At 35.8% G+C, this 21,689-nt stretch overlaps 1 protein-coding gene across 5 annotated transcripts in view; it reads right to left on the bottom strand.

Annotated features, from left to right (window-relative positions):
- Positions 1-21,689, bottom strand: part of RAPGEF6 (Rap guanine nucleotide exchange factor 6) — a 208,947-nt gene that overhangs the window by 141,367 nt on the left and 45,891 nt on the right. For all 5 annotated transcript variants that reach the window (XM_068979511.1, XM_068979509.1, XM_068979513.1 and 2 more), the window contains exon 5: positions 17,083-17,152. In XM_068979511.1, the coding sequence (XP_068835612.1) occupies positions 17,083-17,152 (70 nt within the window). The remainder of the gene's footprint in view (positions 1-17,082; positions 17,153-21,689) is intronic.

Below are 21,689 nucleotides of genomic sequence, written 5' to 3'. Positions count from 1 at the left end.
TGGAGAAGGAAATGGCAACCCACTCCAGTGTTCTTGCCTGGAGAATCCCAGGGACAGGGAAGCCTGGTGGGCTGCTGTCTATGGGGTCACACAGAGTCGGACACGACTGAAGTGACTTAGCAAACAGAGAATTAGTGAACTAGGAAAACAGAGCTAAAAAATAGCAGTATGGAGTACAAAGTCAGAATGAGATGAAAAAGAAGAAAAAAAAATCTTAAATACAGAGAATTAGCTGAAAATATTTAACATATTTAAACAAAGTTCAAGAAGGTGATAATAGAAAAATGAAGATGATGTCCAAAGAGAAAATAACTGAGATAATTTTACTAAGCTATTCTAAAATGTCCATGAAAGGGAATTCCCTGGTGGTTCAGGGGTTGAGGATCCACCTTCAAGCACAGGGAATGTGTGCTTAGTCACTGGTTAGGGAATTAAGATCACACGCTCTGGGGTAACTAAGACCACGTGCTCTAGAGCCAGTGCTCCATAACTATAGAAGCCCCTGTGCCACGACAATGACCTAGCACAGCCAAAGTAAAAAATAAAACAGCTCAAAACTCTCCAACAAATCTGAAGCAGTGTACTTATGTTAGGTAGTCAGAATAGGAAACAGTAATCCAAAACGGAGGACCAGAGTGAGGATCTTGGGGAGAACAAACAGCACTCCTGGCTGGCCCAGTTTACATAGGGCAGGCCCAGGGGGAGGAAGAAGCATACAAAGAGAGGAGCCAAAGGGCTCTCGCTCGCTCTCTCCCTCTCTCCCGTGCGCTGGTTCAAGTTTTTGGGTCGGCATCCCCTCACGCCTGGAGGATGGCATTCTCTTGCTATTTTCTAAACAAAATAGAGCTGTAACACTGATTTGTCTAAGAGCTATAACACAGTCTGTTCGAGACCTAAGAGCTATAACATGGTCCGTCCAAGACCCGAGAGCTGTGACGTGCCGAGGGCTTTAATGTCTGTCACTTCAAATCTTTGTTGTGACGAAACAGAACCAAGGAGAATACACTCACCTGACACTTATAAACTACAACTGCAAATTCACACAGAAAAGATAAACAGATTTTCAGTGCAGCCAGAAAAAAAATAAAGATCAGCTATAAAGGAAGGGCAATTAAAGTAATAACTGACTTCTCAAAAAACAATGGATACCAGGAAACAGAATACACTGACGGCTGGTAAAAAAAAGATTTTTTTCTCCTAAAAGTGCATTCATAGCAAAATAATCCTTAATACAAAATAAAGGTATTTCCAGGCAAAAGAAAGAAAAAGTAAAAAACAATATACCCAACTGAAATGTTTACCAACAAAACCCCTTTATTAAAGAAAAATTTAAAAGGATGTGCCTCAAGATGTAACACAAATGGTACCATAAGTCAAGTCTCAAATCCAAGAAATAACTAAAAGCAAAGAAACGTTAAATACATGGTTAAACTGAGCAAACAAAGGCTGCATAACATAATACTATCAGACAAAATTTGTGAAATCAGTATGTATTACTAAAATACTGGTCAAAAGCAATTATGTTTTGTTAATAGTCACCAGTAATAACCTTTTATCAACTTTGCTAACTATTAACTTTAGTTATTTTTAAGTAGCCTAGAATTAGCATGAAAAGAACAGACCAAATACACTGTATCTAAAGGAGTACTGGGGGAGGGAGTTGAGAGTGGAAAAAAGAACACACTATCTTATATAGAGAACAAAAATAATGAGAGAAAAAAATAGAATATATACAAATGACATAATGTGTTAAAAGTAAACCCAAACCTGTCAGCAATCACAATGGATGTAAATGGAAGAATCTTTTCAAGTTAAAAAAATAAATCTTCCATCAAATGCAGAAAAAGAGTTAACAGCCTTCAAGTACTAAGGCGGACAGAAACTGTTGTTTAGCTGCTAAGACGTGTCCGACTCTATGCAACCCATGGACTGTAGCTCGCCAGGTTCCTCTGGTCCATGGGGTTTTCCAGATAAGAACACTACAGTGTGTTGCCATTTTTTTTCGCCAATAGATCTTTCCAACCAAGGGATCAAACCAAAGTCTCCTGCATTAGCAGACAGATTCTTTACCACTAAGTCACCTCTGAAGCCCCAAGGCCCACAGAATCTGAATACATAAATGAGAGTCCTAGAAAGTAAATCACAAGGTAACATCTCACTACGAAATAATGAATGCAAGAATCCTAAACTCAGTTATCAAGTTAAGCCTAGAAGAACAGAAAAAATATAACAAATAGCTCAGGTCAAGCCTTTACTGGGTATGTAAGGGGCTTTCCTGGTGGTTCACTGGTAAAGAATACGCTTGTCAATGCAGGAGATATAGATTTGACCTCCCAGTTGGCAAGACCACCTGGAGACGGAAATGGCAATTCACTTCAGTATTCTTGCCTGGGAACTTCCATGGGCAGAGAAACCTGGCAGAGTGCAGTCCATGGGATCACAAAGAGTTGGAGACGACTTAACAACTAACCACAGCACATTCCCCATCACTAAAAACAGACTACTCAATGTTGAAAACAGTGTTATCATTAACAGTCATGGTCTGCGTTATGGGATCTGTCTCTGTTAAATTACACCACAGCCTTTAAGTTGTAGTACAAGAACAAAGGGTAGTTTAATATTATAAAAATCTATTAATAATAATATTAAGAAATCAAAGGAGAAAAAGGCACAGATCACTGTAACAAATGTAGAAAAAAGGTTTTAATCAATTTCAATATCCCCTCTTGCTAAAAGCGGCCCTGGTGGCTCAGACAATAAAGAATCTGCCTGCAAAGTGGGAGACTTAGGTTTGATCCCTGGACTGGGAAGATCCCCTGGAGAAGGACATGGCAACCCATTCCAGTATTCTTCCCTGGAGAATTCTATGGACAGAGGAGCCTGGCCAGCTACAGTCCAAGAAGTCACAGAGTCAGACACCACTGAGTGACTAACACTTTCTGCTAAAAAATTTTAACACTATTTTTTGATAGTCAAGCTATCCCTTTTAAGTTACAAACTTCTGATCAATTCTCAATGGTTTTTTTATATTTATTTGCTTTCTGACACGAATTGATAGCCTAATACATTTCCTACTCCACATGCGATATATTATTTCCTTGGTGGCTCAATCGGTAAAGAATCCACCTGCAGTGTGGGAGACCTGGGTTCGATCCCTGGTTTGGGAAGATCCCCTGGAGAAGGGAAAGGCTACCCACTCCAGTATTCTGGCCTGGAGAATTCCATGGACTGTATAGTCCATGGGGTCGCAAAGTCGGACACGACTGAGCGACTTTCACTCTCACTATATCCTTTTAGTGGGGAAATAATATTTACCGACCATAATCTGGGCTCGCTCTTATAGCCACAAAGAATTAATAAAACTACTTCTAAGCTTTTTCAATGAACAGCCCTAAGAAACACACTTTTTCATAAAGTGAACCAACCTGGGAAATAATTTTAAGACAAATGATGATATATTCAAATTTTGCCCTATAGCTTTACTTAGTCATTGGGGAAAAATGACTCTTAAAGATCTTAACATATATATTACTAACTGTATTATATTAATTACAAATCTTATTAACAAATCATTTCTCTTCATACTATACACATGTGTATTTATATATGTAATAGCTTTAACAGTATTAACATTACCATCAATTTCCTGATACTACATAATCTTGGTTCCTAGTGATGTATGTATAGATGATTTATAAGTTTATGTATATACTGATTATAATTACATGTGACATACACATATGTAATTATGTGTAATGTGTCTCTACAGACACATATAAAAAACTTCTATAATACTGCCATTACTACTAAAAAACTACTGACTCCTTCACTCCTCATGGATACCCCATTAAAAAGACATGGACAAAATAGTGTTTTTTAAAGTCAGCAGACTACATCATGCGAAATGACAGGCTGGATAAAGCAAAGCTAGAATCAAGATTGCCAGGAGAAATATCAATAACCTCAGATATGCCGATGACACCACCCTTACGGCAGAAAGTGAAGAGGAACTAAAAAGCCTCTTGATAAAGGTAAAAGAGGAGTAAAAAGGTGGCTTAAAACTCAACATTCAAAAAACTAAGATCACAGCATCTGGTCCCATGACTTCATGGCAAACAGATGGGAAATAAATGGAAACAGTGACAGACTTATTTTTTTGGGCTCCAAAATCACTGCAGACAGTGACTGCAGCCATGAAATTAGAAGACGCTTGCTCCTCCGAAGAAATAACAAACCTAGACAGCATCCTAAAAAGCAGAGACATCACTTTGCCCACAAAGGTCCATATATTCAAAGTTATGGTTTTTCCAGTAGTCATGTACAGATGTGAGAACTGGACCATAAACAAGGCCGAGTGCTGAAGAATTGATGCTTTTGAACTGTGGTGTTGGAGAAGACTCTTGAGAGTGCCTTGGACTGCAAGGAGATCAAACTAGTGAATCCTGAAGGAAATCAAACTGAGTATTCATTGGAAGGACTGAAGCTGAAGCTCCAATGCTTTGGCCACCGGATGCAAAGAACCAACCCACTGGAAAAGACTGATGCTGGGAAAGATTGACAGCAGGATGAAAAGGGGATGACAAGATGAAAGGGCTGGATGGCATCATCGACTCAATGGACTTGAGTCTGAGCAAATTCCAGGAGTTACTGAAAAACAAGGAAGACTGGCACGGTGCAGTCCATGGAGTCGCAAAGAGTCAGACATAACGGAGCAACTGAACAACAACAAAGTCACCAGAAATAAAAATTCCCAGTAGAATTAAACCAACTATTTTACATATATTAAATTCACTCAGGTTTTTTAAGAGTACATTTTTTTTTCCTTTTCTGAATTATTTTAACTATTTTTAAAACTTACTAGGTCCCACAAAAGAGCTCCTCTTTCTCAGGTTTGTTCAAGCTCTTGCTTTTTTATTGTTCCAAATGTATTAGGCACAAAACCACCACCATTCTGATGGTAGTTTTCACTGGACTCTAATTAAATTTACAAGATAATCTAAGGAAAAGAAATACCTTTATGAATGATAAAGGTCCTCCTTATTTGAGGACGTGGCATCTCATTTTTTATTCAAGCTGAATTTTTTGAGAGTATTTAAAAGCAAAGTTTTTGAAAATTGTTTGGTTTACGCTAAAGTATTATATATGCATGCATGCGTGCCTGCGAAGTCGCTGCAGTTGTGTCTGACTCTACGACCCCAAGGACTGTACCAGGCTCCTCTGTCCATGAGATTCTACAGGCAAGAATACTGGAGTGGGTTGCCACGCCCCACTCCAAGGTATCTTCCAGACCCAAAGATTGAACCTGTGTCTCTTTTATCTCCTTCATTGGAAGGCAGGTTCTTTATCACTAGTGCCACCTGGGAAGCTCAGTATTAAATACAGTTACTATAGAAACTATTACCTGACATAAACATTGGGTTGGCCAAAAAGTTCACGTTTTTCTGTAAGACATTATGGGAAAACCCAGGCAAACTTTTTGGTCAACCCAATTTTATGTCAGGTCAATTTCTTAATCTCCATAAGACAATCTGCTGGGATTTTCATGGGGATTACATTGAATTTTATATCAATATGGAGACAATTTATGTCATAAAAATGGATTCTTTCAACTGACTTAGAGCTAACAGCCCAAATTTTGTTTATGGTTTTCTTCATAGAGATCTCTTATACTTTTGTTAGATTTATTCTGATGAATATGGATGTTTTGGCATAAGTGATTTGCTTACTAAATTCTATTTTTCTAATATTTTATTACTCGTAAATACAAATAGAATTGATTTCTGTATATGAACAAGTACTGAAAGATCTTGCTGAAATGATTATTAATTCCTAGAGTTCACATGCGGCTTTTGATTTTCTATATGCAAATCACATCATTTGTGACAGTTTTATATTTTCATTTCAAATCTTTTTCCTCTTGCCTAAATGCACTCCTCTTTTCCTAGCCTGCTAAAAGTTTTAAAAGTCTTCATGAATGAACTTGGAGTATTATCAAGTGATTGTTTTTCTATCAATAGAGATGATCATCTCACTTTTCCCCCTAATGATATTAATATAATGAATCACACTGATTTTCAAATGCTAAATCAATCCCATAGCTCTGGAAATAAATTCAACTCTGCCATATGTATGGATATATGTATCACTAGGATTTGATTTTCTAATATTTGAAAATTTTAAAATATACTTTCATCAAAAAAAAAAATGACCTGTAATACTTTTTGAGTAATATTGCTAGGTTTTGCTTTCAAAGTATTTCAATTAAAAGAAATTAAACTGGGCTAAGGAAACATATTCAATTTTTCTGTTTTCTGTTAGACTTTATGTGTCATTTCTTTAAATGTTTGTTTAAAAAATTTATCAGTGAAACCATGTGGGTCTGAATTTCTAAATGAGAAGCTATTTAATTTCAGGTTCATTTTCTTTCTAGATATTGGATTATGCAGATTTTCTATTTGTGTAAGAGTGTGTGCCAGTTCTGTTAAGCTGTGTACTTTGAGGAATTTGACTCTAAAATTTCAAACTTATTTGTTTAAAATATTCATAACATCCTTTATTACTTTTTTTTTAAGTTCATTAGATCCATAGCACTATATTCTTTTTTACTCCTGACACTGGTTATGTAATATCTGTTTTGTTCTTGATTATTTTTGACAGGGATTTATCAATTTTATTATTCTTTTTGGAGAACCAACTTACGCCTTTGCTGATTCTTAAGTCTGCTTGACAGGTCATTGATTTTAATATTTATCTTTATTATTTCTTTGCTTCTCATTTATGTTGGTATAGTTTGCTGCTCTCTAATTTCATGATGTGAAAACTCATGTAATGTCAGCCTTTAATCCTCATAGCATTAAGGTTTAAACGCTACCTTTCTTGCTCAGCAAGAACGATGTAAGCTGAATTCCACATTTTGATATGTCATCTTCATTCAGCTAGAAATATTTTCTCATTTTCACAGTGATTCTTCTTTGACAACTGATTTAATATATACTCCTAAATTTCAAGTTGTATTCTGTTGCAGTTCTGTTTTTGTAATTGTTTTTTAAATTAATTCCATGGTGGTCAAAAACTATAAATTGTAAAATTTAAAACCTTTTTTGAGTCTGATGTTCCACCTATGATCAACTTTTAAAAATATTCTATGTGTACCTGAAAAGCAGATGCATTCTACTGTTGATACAGTGTTCTCTATATAACTATTATGCAGAGTGTTGCTCCCCTAACTTCGTGAACCAGCCTCTGCTAGCCTCAAACATGTCTTCTGCATCTTTCTCACTTCTTTTAGCCTTTTAGCTAAAAGAAGAATTCACAGAATTAAAGACAGTTCGGACCTTGCGCTAGATTATGTTTTGGCTTAAGGGAATGTCATAGTTGGTTTGATATTCTCTACAGACCACTAAAACTTTCACCTTATAAGCAATAAGGCAGTTTCATTTTCTTACTGTTCATATGTTCACTGTAAAGATTTTTCATTTCCTTTGAGAACTTGTCCTTTGCCATCACAACTTGGGTAAGTGTTTGTAAGAAGCCTAGCTTCCAGCCTATCTTAATTTCAACATGCCCTCCTCATTAAGCTTAATGATTTCCAGCTTCTGATTTAATCTGAGAGATGGACAACTGTTCCTTTCACTTGAGCACATAGAGGCCATAGTAGGGTTGTTAAATGACCTAATTTCAATATTGTTGTGTCTTAGGGAAGAGGGAAGCCTGGGCATAGGAAGAGAGATGGGGGAACAGTCAGTTTGGTAGAACAGTCAAAACACAACATTTACCGACCATCTTATATGGCTGCGGTTCATGGTGCCCCAAAACAAGCATAACAGTAACATCAAAGATCACTGATCACAGATCATTGTAACAAATATAATAATAAAAAACGGCACCAATGGACTAGGTTGATGTGGGGCTGCTACAAACCTTCAATTAAAAAAAATTATTAGGAATATGCAATAAAAAAAAAAAAGCATACCTGTAGGCAACACACATTTGAAAGCAGAAAGTGTTAGTTATTCAGTCGTGTCTGACTCTTTTCGACCCCATGGACTGTAGCCCACCAGGCTCCTCTGTCTGTGGGATTTTCCATGCAAGAATACTGGAGTGGGTTGCTATTTCCTTCTCCACAGTATCTTCCCAACCCAGGGATTGAACCCAGGTCTTCTGCATTGCAGGCAGATTCTGTACTCCCTGAGCTACCAGGGAAGCCCAACACACATTTACATGTACCCATATATTTATTCTGTCCACTGTCCTTTGTTCCACATCTCTGTGCTTCCATCTGAGATTCTCTTCTGCCTGAAAAATTTTCTTTTAGTAAAATGAGTTCTGGTCTACTAATGAAACACTGGATGTGAGAGTTGGACTGTGAAGAAGGCTGAGCGCTGAAGAATTGATGCTTTTGAACTGCGGTGTTGGAGAAGACTCTTGAGAGTCCCTTGGACTGCAAGGAGATCCAATCAGTCCATTCTGAAGATCAGCCCTGGGATTTCTTTGGAAGGAAATGATGCTAAAGCTGAAACTCCAGTACTCTGGCCACCTCTTGGGAAGAGTTGACTCATTGGAAAAGACTCTGATGCTGGGAGGGATTGGGGGCAGGAGGAGAAGGAGACGACCGAGGATGAGATGGCTGGATGGCATCACTGACTCAATGGACGTGAATCTGAGTGAACTCCGGGAGTTGGTGATGGACAGGGAGGCCTGGCGTGCTGCGGTTCATGGGGTCGCAGAGAGTCGGACACGACTGAGCTACTGAACTGAACTGAATGAAACATTTTCTTAGCATCTATGTGAAAATCTTTAAATTCTGGAACTAATGAAGGTAAAATCACTGCTGTATTTTACCACTGTTCCTTTGGAAGTGTTTTTTCTTCTGTCTTTCTAGCTTTATGACTTTCTCTTTACTTCTGTTTTCAATAGTTTTACTATGATGTGCTTATGCGTAGCTTGTATTTATCCTGTTAGAGTTTATGTTCATCCTGTAGAGTTTTAAAATCTGTGAGATGACATCTTTTTGGTTTTGGAAAAATCTCTTACTTATAATAATATGGTTATTCCTTCCTGTCCTCTATGACTCCAATTATACAAGGATATGACCTTTTCACTCTGAGTCTCCCAAGGAATAGAAATAAAAATGAAAACAAACAACTGGGACCTAATCAAACAAGCTTTTGCACAGCAAAGAAAACCATAAACAAAACAAAAAGACAACCTATAGGATGGGAGAAAATATTTGCAAATGATGTGACCGACAAGGGCTTAATTTCCAAATTATACAAACAGGTCATACAACTTGACAACGAAACAACCCAACAGATCTGGAGACATTTCTCCAAAGAAGACATACAGATGGCCAACAAGCATGTGAACAGATGCTCAACGCTACTAATTATTAGAGAAATATAAATCAAAACTATAATGAGGTGTCATCTCAGAATGGCCAAATAAGTCTACAAATAAATGCTGGAGAGGGTGTTGAGAAAAGTGAACCTTCCTACACTATTGTGGAAAACAGTACAGATGTTCCTCAGAAAACTGAAAATAGAATTACTATATGATCCAGCATTCCCACTCATGGGTATCTAGCCAAACAAAACTATAATTCAAAGCATACATACATGCATCCCCCTGTGTTCACAGCAATACTATTTACAACAGCCAAAACATGGATGCAATCTAAATGTCCATCAATGAATGAATAAAGAAGATGTGGTACATACACACAATGGAATACTTATGCAGCCATAACGAGTAAAATGCCATCTGCAGGAACATGGATACAACTGAAGATTATCATACTAAGTGAAGTCAGTAAGAAAAAGACAAATATCACGATATCACTTACATATGGAATCTAAAATAGGACACAAATAAACTTATCTATGAAACAGAAACAAAATCACAGACAGAGATTAGACTGGTGGTTGCCAAGGGGGAAGTGTGGGAGAGGGATTAATTGGGAGTTTGGGATTAGCAGATACAAACTGGTATATGTAGAATGGGTAAACAACAAGGTCCTACTGTATGGCACAGAGAACTGTATTTAATATTCTACAATAAACCATAATGGAAAATAATATGAAAAAGAATGCATATATGTGTAACTGAGTCACTTTGCTATACAGCACTAACTATAAAATTAACCATATTTCAATGTTTTAAAAAATTAGTCCAGAAAATAAAATGAGGGGGAAAAAAAACCCGACTTTTTCACTCTATTGCCTGTCTATCTTCCGTTCTATTTTATTTTTCCTTGGACCTGTATACAGTTGACCCTTCAGCACTGCGGGGCATAGTAGCACTTGACCCTCCATGCAGTTTAAAATCTGTGTGTAACTTTACAGCTGGTCCTCTGTATCCTTGGCTCTTACATTCACAGATTCAAGCAACTGTGGATCACACAGTACAGTAGTGTGCACAAAACGAAAATATACATGTAAGTGGACCTGCCCAGTTCAAACCACTATTGTTTAAAGAGGTGACTCTTATCTTCTTCCTGCTTATCATTCAATTCCCTAAGTCTCTATTCAGCTAAGTTTTACCTTCTCTTTAACCTAGATGAGATTTTAAGTTATGTTTCAAGTTGTAGAGTTTGGGATTAATTTTTTCATTTTATATTTTCTAATCTTCCGCTAAAATATCTATGTGTTATCTGTAATATTTGGATCTCCTGAGAGTTGGTTCATATTGTCTGCTTTTTATTCCCTTTAGTTTCTGAGCACTTTTAGATGTATTCCATAGGTTGATATATTCCATAGGTTGATAGTATATTTTTACTATGGTTATTTTGCAAATTCTATCAATTCAGTGTGTATTCACTTATCCTTTGACAGAAAGTTGTTTGATGATAGGTTTAAAATTTTCAAGGTGTAGCCTTAAGGTGGATTAAGCACATTTGCATTTATTGGTATGACTAATCTATTTTCAGTCTCAATTCTGTGACAATATTTTAGGTGTATTTTGTTATACTTATTTCTCTGAGAAACAGGTATTCCTTGCTTTTTAATAAAAAAAATTTTTTTTGGTGCCTAGGAAGACCTGTATTTTTATTTTAGGATCACTTCTGTACTTAAACATTTAAAATGTCCTTTAATCCTTGTATTATTTTCCTTATTTATTACAATTATTTCTCACACTATTTTCTCTGACACCTTTTTTCCAGTTTTAAGACTAACAGAACAATGTATAAACTTAAGGTGTACAACACTGTTGATATATTTACATATTACAAGGTGATTACCACCACAGCTTTAACTAACAGCTCTATGTCACACAATTACCATTTTTGTAGTGAGATGGTTTAAGATTTGCTCTCTTAGTGACTTTCAAGTATGTAACCATATTTCTGACACTTTTACTTTATCCTGTGTGTCATTTTCATTTACTTGGTTCTTTCCTGACCTTCTCTGATACACCTTATTAAATTTTCATTTGACTTGATTTTCCCTGGGAGAAGCTTACAATTTATTTTTTTCTAAAAGATTTGTTATCCATTCCTTACTAAATTTATACTCTTTTTACTCTTTTTTTGGAGGGGGAGGGGAAGCATTTTCTTTTCTTGGTTTTTAAATTTCTGATTCTACATGCTTTTTGTTTTTTAATACTTCAATTATTTGACTGAATATATTTAATTCTGTCTGGAGTGCAGCCATACTTTTCATCTGCATGACTAGGATAGGGAGAAACTTTTTCTTAGCTGACATGTAAGAATTATCATTTTTATAATATTGATACATAGATTTGTCAAGTTTCCTTTTTTACCTTTTTGTGATACTAGGATGTCTTATGAAATCCCTCATTTAATAGCACCTCTTTTGTCAAACAGGCCTCCTTGACAGCTCAGTTGGTAAAGAATCTGCCTGCAATGCAGGAGACCCCAGTTCAATTCCTGGGTTGGGAAGATCCCCTGGAGAAGGGATAGGATATCCATTCCAGTATTCTTGGGCTTCCCTTATGGCTCAGCTGGTAAGGAATCCACCTGCAACACAGAAGACCTGGGTTCCATCCCTGGGTTGGGAAGATCCCCTGGAGAAGGGAAGAGCTACCCACTTCCAGTATTCTGGCCTGGAGAATTCCATGGACTCTACAGTCCATGAGGTCACAAAGAGTCAGATATGACTGAGTGACTAAGCACACTCCACTTTTGTCAAATACTTTGAAGGACAGATGTTTTAAGCTATTTTTTTCATTTTGCTAGTGGAAGCAGAGGTGCAAAACCTGATTTTGCGTTCACTTCAGCTTGCAGGAAACTAAAATTTACCCACGTGCTTCTTTAGCACTTAAATGCCAAAGGGAGCTTGTTCCCTTTTTTAAACCTTTTGTCTTAATCCTGAACTCTGCATGTAGATGACTATTCTGCAATCACTCATAATTTTAAATAACGTAGTTTCTGTTCTGACACACGCACAGGTACAGGCGTATTTCACACTTAGTGTAGAATTAGTCTTCTTGCAATGTAGGCCAACCATTTCTCCATTTACTAACTTCCATTTTCTGGGTTTTCTATAGATCTGGATGGTTTGGCCTTTACTCATCATAAAGCTTTGTTGGAGGGTTGGGAGTAGAGATGAAGTGAGAGAGATAGCAAGCTGGGAACTGGTGATTTCTCTCTTTATATTTACAACTATTTTCAAGCTTGTGGGCACGGTTTGTGCATAGATTTCTTACACCCTGCTTTTACTACTACATTGCTTTTGGAAGAAATTTATTTGGAGACAGTTAAGTGTTTACCACTGTCTTCAGTTGCCCAGAAGAAGACTTAAAAGTTTACTTAAAACAATGAACTGATAAAATTCAATAAAGTAATACAGATTTTAAAACTTCAATAATCCTGTCATCAGGTCTTTCTAGTATGACTTCAAACCAAAAAGTTGTGAGTTTAAAAACTCAGTAGATTAAAAAAAATAAATTATAATAGACACAAAATTCACTTTAATTTTTTGAGAGTTATGTTTTACTTGGTAGGAAGTTTTTAGGACTTCAAGCCCGGGAGACAGCATCTCAAGTAACCCTGAGAGAACCTCTTCAAGGAGCAAAATTCACTTTAGACTAGTTATAAAATGATATACAACCTCTTATAACAAAAGTGTTCATTTATATAGTAATACAAAGTTCTTATGAACACAAATGAAGAGTAATCCAAGTAGAAAAACTGGAAAGAGACATGGATAATAAAAATAAGCCTTCTGTAAAGCGTATGAGAATATGCACAAATTAAAATAAGATTTCGTTATTATGTATCAGATTGAGATGATTAACCTATCAGGTAACAAGGAAGGTGTTCAGAAACAGGCATTCCCAATCACCAGCAGTTACTCATGACATTTGTAGAAATATATACATAATAAAACCATTTGATAGCACTTGTCAAAATAGTAAACATGTTACTTTATGTATACTCAGACCAAATACATATGTACATACTTGTCCAAGTACACACTGGGACCAAGCATTTTTATGAACTGTAAATAATTTCACCTAAAAGATACACTGAGGTATCAAAGATCTGTACTGTTACAAAATGTTAAGTACAATTTTGTATTTCAAGGATGTAACAGTAGTGAAAAACTAAAAAACAAAATTAAGATTCATCAAATGGTGGAATGAAAATAAAATCCTCAAGAACTTCAGAAAGAAAAATCTTAATATTATTTTAGATTATTTTCTATTACTCATAATGCATTTTTACCTAGGCTGCTCATCAATATGATAGAGTTATGGAATTAAAAAATTACCAATCATAAAAATATACAGTTGATGTGACTTTTGGGGTGATTTTAAAAATTGTATATATGCACATACTTTTTCTGAAACACTGAGTATAAATTGAAGAGAAAGTGATTCTTGACCCAAAAATGTATCAACATGTATTTCCTTAGAACAAAGACTTTATCTTATACAACCCCCCAAAAATAATCAAAAAGAGGAAATTCAATAGTATCTAACTCAGGTACCCCCAACCTCTGGGATTTAATGCCTGATGATCTGAGGTGGAGATGATGTAGTAATATTAAGAGAAATAAAGTGTATAATAAATGTAATAGTTTGAATAATCTCAAAACCATCACCACCAACCCTAGTGGCTGGAAAAATTGTCAGCCATGAAACTGGTGCCAAAAAGGCTGGGGACCACTGACCACAGTCCAAGTTCAGATCTCAACTGTGCCAACATCATCATTTATAGCTATGACCCTCTCCTGCCTCCAAGATTTGAAGCAAGATAAAAAGCATTCCATTTAGTTATATCTTTTTTTCTCCTTTGACATGAAACAGTTTCTCAGTTTTTCTGTGATGTTTCTTGACATTGGGATATTTGAAGAATATAAGCCAGAAATTTGAAAAACGTCTTTTTGGTCTGATATTTCTTAATGATTAGTTTCAGGCATGCACTTCCAGCAGGCATATTTCTCAGACATAATGTCCTGTCCTCTTCAGTGCACTGTATCAGGAGTAGTATGGTATCACGTTATGTCTATACTGATGGCAGTAGCAATAAGTTTTGTTACAGTGGTATCATATCCTTCTGTTTCCCCATCAAAAATTTGGTAATTTTTCCCTTCATAAATGATTTGCGGGGAGATAAAAATGAGATTATGTAAGTATCCCATTTCTCAACGAACATTTGCTTCCCTTGTAGCTCAGTCAGTAAAGAATTTGCCTGCAGTACAGGAGACCCGGGTTCGATCCCTGGGTTGGGAAGATCCCCTGGAGAAGGAAATGGCAACCCACTCCAGTATCCTTGCCTGGAAAATCTCATGGACAGAGGAACCTGGTGGACTGCAGTCCATGGGGTTGCAAAGAGTCGGCCACGACTGAGCGACTAACACACAATTATTTTCTAACTGAGTCATTCCTTTAAGACATATTAGTTGGCATTTGACTATCAGGAAGGAATTCTCCTTTTCATTCATTCATATTAGAATTTATAAATTCTTTATTATACAGGAAGGTACCATTAATTACTACACATTTTTATTTGGATTCTCATAGTCCCATATTTGGCCAAAGGGAGATCCTTTAATCTAGTTCTCTCACTGGCCTTTCTCTGTCCTTCTGCAAGGCCCCTATAATTCTCTGAATATTTCCTTACTTTGTAAGGTAGGTGATGGAAATATTTTATATTTTGATAGACAGATAGGTTGTAAGTGGTACACATTTGTAGTATCAATAAATTGTACACTTGAAATAAGTATATATGTATATGTTAACACTCTAGCTAGTGGTGCTTTCTACACTGTTATGAGCAAGCAATTTTAAAACTGTCTTAGGTAAATATTTGGATGATAATGGAGACCAAGTTTCTCACCATTTAGTGAAAGAAGGTACAAATAAAAGAATATGAGAATTAACTCTAGGTTTTATAGATATATATAAAAGAAATAAATACAGAGGTATATATATGTAAGTGTGTATGTATGTGTGTGTTATATATATACACTCAGATGTATATTTTCTAGCTCTGTTCACTGAAAGGCCTTACAAGCACTGAGGCACCTGAAGCAATGAAAACAATCAGCTGCCAGATCTTGGCATCTCAATACTGCTTTCCACTAAAAGCAAGCAGATCTCCTCATAGAAAAGGTTAACTCCAGGCTTGGGGCAAGATAAGTACAATTCTTCCCTTTAATTAAAAATGAAAATTGATAGATATAAATTTAATAATTAACTTAATAAATTGAACTCTACATTTAAAAATGGCTAAGATAGTAAATTCCCTAAGTGTATTTTACCACAATAAAACAAAAGTATGTACAAGGTGTTGCTTAATCCACATATAACTTATAGTCTGCCCTCTGTATACATGATTCAACCAACCACACTGTAGTATTGCAGAATTTACTACTGAAAAATATCTGCATAAGTGGACTGAGCAGTTCAAATCCATGTTGTCTAAGGGTCAATTGCATACAAAAACACTATGGCAAAAGCACCATTCTTTTTCCATAAAGCATGAGAAATACACATCACAAATAAATGAGAAAACCCTACTGCCTGAAGCAGTCTTCGTAGCATGTCTCTCAATGCACTTATTTAAAAGAAAGAGTTCTGAGGCCTTAATAGATATGCCATGTATACCAACACTTAAAGAAAATAAACATAATACAATACACAGTCTAAGCCTTGAACAAACTTGAGAACCAGTAAAATTTACTGAACATTTATTTACTATATTGGAAGTATTCTGCAATACTATCGAAGACACAAATGGAAAAAAAAAACTGATCTCAGCCTTTGAGGAGCTTAAAATCCAGTTGCTTATATGAAATTTAGGACACTAAGCTCATGACAATGTAGATGATCCAATTTGGCAAAGAGATCACAGAATCTAGCTGAAGATGTCAATCTGACTATAACACTATGAAATAAAGTAGTTTAGCTTTGAACCCTGATATTAAAAGGCTATATTAAGAATTCAGCCTCATTTCTCAATAGTTTAAATCAAATCAGATGACATGATCATCTACATGAGATGCTAGTAGGACAAAGCGTCCATTCAGTATTAGCTGTTTCCTAGTAAGGTCATCTCAGAACAAGGTAAAAGAGAGCTGTGTTCTGGATTCTTCAAATGGTGAGGGAAAAGAGTCTTATTTTCTAAAGTTAAATCAACTACCTAGCTTTCTTGGGAAAAAGTAAAGAACTAATCCTTAAACATACTCTTAAAATATTAAAATGTAAAGCATTTCTTAGATATAATTGTGTCTCTTTTTTTCTATCTCTTTAAGTCCAGGGTACAGAACACAGATGCTCAAAGATTATTACCTATATTGAATAGGAAAGTCAGGGTTCCCTTTCAGAGCTCTTATTTAAATTTTCTGGTTAATGTAGTAAAGGAATTACCAAATTGGTAATACTTTAGATATAACTGCATCATGTTTCAAATTCTCTCAAGAATCAGAAAAAATATTCTAAGTGGGTGAAAATGCATCAAACTAGGTATATATAAATATATACGGTTTGATGCTGCTTAGTAAAACATTTAAAAAGTCACATTAATGGAACCTTTTTTGAGTATTTAAAAGATCACTACATTTAAAGTTGAAAGTCAAGCGTAACAAAAAGGAATTCAACATTTTTTAAAGTTCTTACCACAATCATTTCTGAAGGTTCTAATACAAGACAATCACATCCTCTTTTTCCTCCAAACTGCTTACCAAAACTATAAAAACAGAAAAATATTTCTTTAGCAAAGGTTATAAAATGTATCAATACAGAAAAAAAAATGAACCAAAAAAACTTCGATGTTAACCAAAAAATTGTGATTCTATCACGTCAAGATTTTCTTAAAAACAAACAAAAAAAAACCCCTTCTTTTACTTGCCCAGATATGTGGCCTCAATACACAGTGTGATAATTATTTTAAAAATTCTGCCTTTAACCAGTCTCTAAAACTGATTATAAAAGATATCTACCTAATCTCAAATTTTGAACAGCTATTAGTATGTGTTGAATTAAAGAAAAACCAAACTTGCTGCTGCTGCTGAGTCGCTCAGTCATGTCCGACTCTGCGACCCCATGGACTGTGGCCCACCAGGCTCCTCTGCCCATGGGGATTCTCCAGGCAAGAACACTGGAGTGGATTGCCATGCCCTCCTCCAGGTGATCTTCCCCACCCAGGAATTGAACCTGGGTCTCCTGCATTGCAGACCGATTCTTTACCACTGAGCCACCAGGGGAGCCCCAAAACTACACCTACTGAAGAGTAACGCTAAAATTATGGAAGATTTTTTTTAATAACAAATTTTTGAAACTGATATTAGATAACAGACATAAAAAACTTTAAAGATATTATCACTTGAATATATTAAAAAATGAAGTAAAATACAGAAGTGACTCATTAAAAAAAAAAAAATAGTGTTAGAGGCCCTGGATAGCTCTTTGGAAAAAATAAAAACTGCAGCAGTACTCAAAGAAAATTTGAGTTTTTATGTATTTGTCTGGAAGAAAGAATTCTATGCAAATCAAAAGAAGAAAGCACTCAAAGAAAATACTGGTATTTTCATTTTAAAAGAACTGAATTTTTTTTAAAAGGTGGGGTATAAAAAAAATACTAGACACACAAAAGGTTAACATACTTAATATGTAATAAAAGCAATCTAAAAATACTATAAAATAGAAATTAAGTACCATGGTTAATTATAAAATATATAAATAAAACACTATAAAAAATAACTTTAAAATTCCACTAATAATGCAAGCAAAACTATAAATACCAAAATATAAACTATTTAATAAGGAAATACAGAAATCACTTATAAAAAACTATACAATTTTATTGATGAATTGAAAATAGGGCTTAATAAAAGAAGTGATATAGCATATACTTACAAGGAAGCTATTATAAAAATGTCAACTTTCCAAAGTATATGATTATATACAAATATTAGTTTACAACAAAATACTAATAAAAATCCAAATGAACTTACTTTTTAACATAACAAAAAAATCCCTGCTGTTTTTCCTTAAGCACTAGCCTGTATTTTTTTGTTGTTGTTCTTCCTCCCACCAAAACTCCTACCTTATGTAGTACATAAAACAATAAAAGCAAATATGTAAAAGTTTACTTTCAAGATGGAATAACAGGGAATAGATCTACTCTCCTACATGAAAGAAAAAGCAAAAAAAACAAAAAAAAAGGAAAATCAGACAAAACACATTAAGCAACAGTTTCAAGATTTTGGAAAGTAGGCAGGGCATGTATATGGATGCTTTAGAGAGGAAATTGAAAACCTAAGATGACCCTTACAATATCCCAATTTTACTAATTACAGGTAATCTCCAGGCCACAATGCAAAAAGGGAGAAACCGAGCAGTCTGCCAGTGTCACTGAATTGAAAAGACAGAGACAGATTTGGGGTGTGGAAAGACCGGGCTTCCCGGTGGCTCAGATGGTAAAGAGTCTGTATTATGTATTCTACATAACTTGTATTATGTGGAAAGACCACATAATACACGGGACATTGGGTAGGATCTTCAGAAATCGATTTCCTTTGCAATGTGATAAATTAGTCTAAAGAAGTGCTGCTAAGTCACCCCAGCCGTGTCCAACTCTGTATGACCCCATAGATCGTAGCCCATCAGGCTCCCCGGTCCCTGGGATTCTCCAGGTAAGAACACTGGAGTGGGTTGCCATTTCCTTCTCCAATTTATGAATGTGAAAAGTGAAAGTGAAGTCTCTCAGTCGTGTCCGACCCTTAGCGACCCCATGGACTGCAGGCCACCAGGCTCCTCCGTCCATAGGATTTTCCAGGCAAGAGTACTGGAGTGGGGTGCCGTTGCCTTCTCCAAAGAAGTGCTACACTCAAACAAATTCCAATTAAGTGAACTACATGTCAGAAGAAAGCCTAATACTACTCTGCTGCTAAGTCACTTCAGTTGTGTATGACTCTGTGCGACCCCATAGATAGCAGCCCACAAGGCTCCCCCATCCCTGGGATTCTCCAGGCAAGAACCCTGGAATGGGTTGCCATTTCCTTCTCCAATGCATGATATTGAAGTCACTCAGTCGTGTCTGACCCTCAGCGACCCCATGGACCGCAGCCTTCCAGGGTCCTCCATCCATGGGATTTTCCAGGCAAGAGTACTGGAGTGGAGTGCCATTGCCTTCTAAAATACAGCAACACAGAAATCTGTGTTGGAATACAGCAACACAGAAATTTGACATCCAGTAAAACAAAAAAATATCATGCAAAGAGGACTATATGATCCATAGCCAAAGAAAAACCAATCTATAAAAACAGATCTACAGCTGTCAGCAGTGAGAGAATCAACAGACAACACTGAAACAGCTATTTCTAAGTATGCTCCAAATGTTTAAGAAAGTGAGATAAACATGAATTCAACAGAGAAACAGAAGTTTGTTTTTTTTTTTAAGAACTAGTGGAATATTCTACCACATCACATAGGTACACACATAATGTCTGACTGTGCCAGTTTTTAGTAGTGTTAACAACAGTGAGTGGTTTCAGACACTGTCAATTTGATATGCCCACAATACTATAAATCTTCCTATCAATTTTCCATCTATTAGATTTAGTATCCTTTTTTGACTGGTGACCAGACCTCAAGTGTTATTAGGGGCTACTGAAAAAGCCATTTTATAATTGTATCATTCCTTCTGAATTTATCAGCTAAAGTACTGATGTAAAGCAACATACTCCAACTATTTGAATTCCTAGAACAATAACTTAAACAAGAAAGGCATGAGAAAAGCTGCACTGGAGATGACATGACTGTATATTAAGTAAATGCTATACATTCTGTTTTCAGGGAATTCCAGTCCAGTGGTTAGCGTTCAGGGCTTTCACTGCTGTGGCCTAGGTTTGATCCCTGGTCAAGGAACTAAGACGCTGACTGCAAGCAGTGTGGCACAAATTAAATTGGTACGGACAAATTATTATTATTTTTTTTAAAGAAACAAGTGAATTTACCAAGATTGAAGGATTCAAGCTCAATATTAAAAAATCAATGCTTTTATTGTATATTATCAATGAACAATCTGAAAAAAAATTAATTCCATTAAAGATAGAATGAAAACCAGAATACTTGAGATAAGTTTATAAAAACATGCACAAAATCTCTATAAAACTGCCAACTAAAAAATCTATAAAACACGGACAAGAAAATTAAGATGTCCTAAATAAGATATACCTCATTTATGGGTGGAAATGTTCTACAAACTCAATGTAATCAACAAGTTGCCTTAGAGACACTGACGTGATGATTATAAAATTTACATAGAAATGTAAAAGATCTAAAATAACTAAACTAATTTTGGAAAACAAGAAGATGGAATATTTATTTTACATTTCATGGTAATTTTATAAAGCTAGTGGTAACCCACTCCAGTGTTCTTGCCTGGAGAATCCCAGGGATGGGGGAGCCCAGTGGGCTGCCGTCTCTGGGGTCGCACAGAGTTGGACACGACTGAAGCGACTTAGCAGCAGCAGAATACTCAAGACAGTATGGCATCAGATTATTTTATAGATCAATAACACAGGACTGAGAGAACAAAATCAGACCCACACATATATGTTCAACTGATTTTTGATAAAAGTGCCAAGGGAATTCAATGAGGGAAAAGATACTATCTACAAGTAGTAATCCACTCCAGTGTTCTTGCCTGGAGAATCCCAGGGACGGCTGAGCCCGGTGGGCTGCCGTCTATGGGGTCGCACAGTCAGACACGACCGAAGCGACTTAGCAACAGCAGTAGCAGCAGTGACAAAACAACCATATATCAATACAGAAAAAAGGAAGATTTTAATACCCTAATCAAAAATTAGAAATGCATCAGAGATATAAATGAAAAAATGGAAATTAAAAACTTCTCACAGCAAAGAATGTTTGTACATGTCCTAGACAAGGGTTACTGAGGAAGTTTCCTTCCATATAGCTAAATTTAAAAAATTTTATCATGAACGAGTTTTGAGTTTTGTCAAATATTTTTTTCTTCCTGCTTACTGAAAGGATCATGTAGCTTCTGTCCACTCTTTTACTAATGGAGAATACTACATTAACTGTTTTATGGATTTTAAACTTCCTTGCATTCCTAGGATAAACCCAACCTGATCACAAATGTCTAATACTTCTAATATATTCATGGATTTGGTCTGCTATTATTTTGTTAATTTCTACACGTATGTTCATGAGAAATGCAGTTTTCTTACAATAGTACATCATCATGACAATACTAT

This window comes from Capricornis sumatraensis, chromosome 9 (assembly GCF_032405125.1).
Source record: "Capricornis sumatraensis isolate serow.1 chromosome 9, serow.2, whole genome shotgun sequence".
In the NCBI taxonomy this organism is placed as follows: domain Eukaryota; kingdom Metazoa; phylum Chordata; class Mammalia; order Artiodactyla; family Bovidae; genus Capricornis; species Capricornis sumatraensis.
The sequence above is the reverse complement of the archived record's forward strand: the minus strand, read 5'-3'. Positions and strand labels throughout refer to the sequence as shown.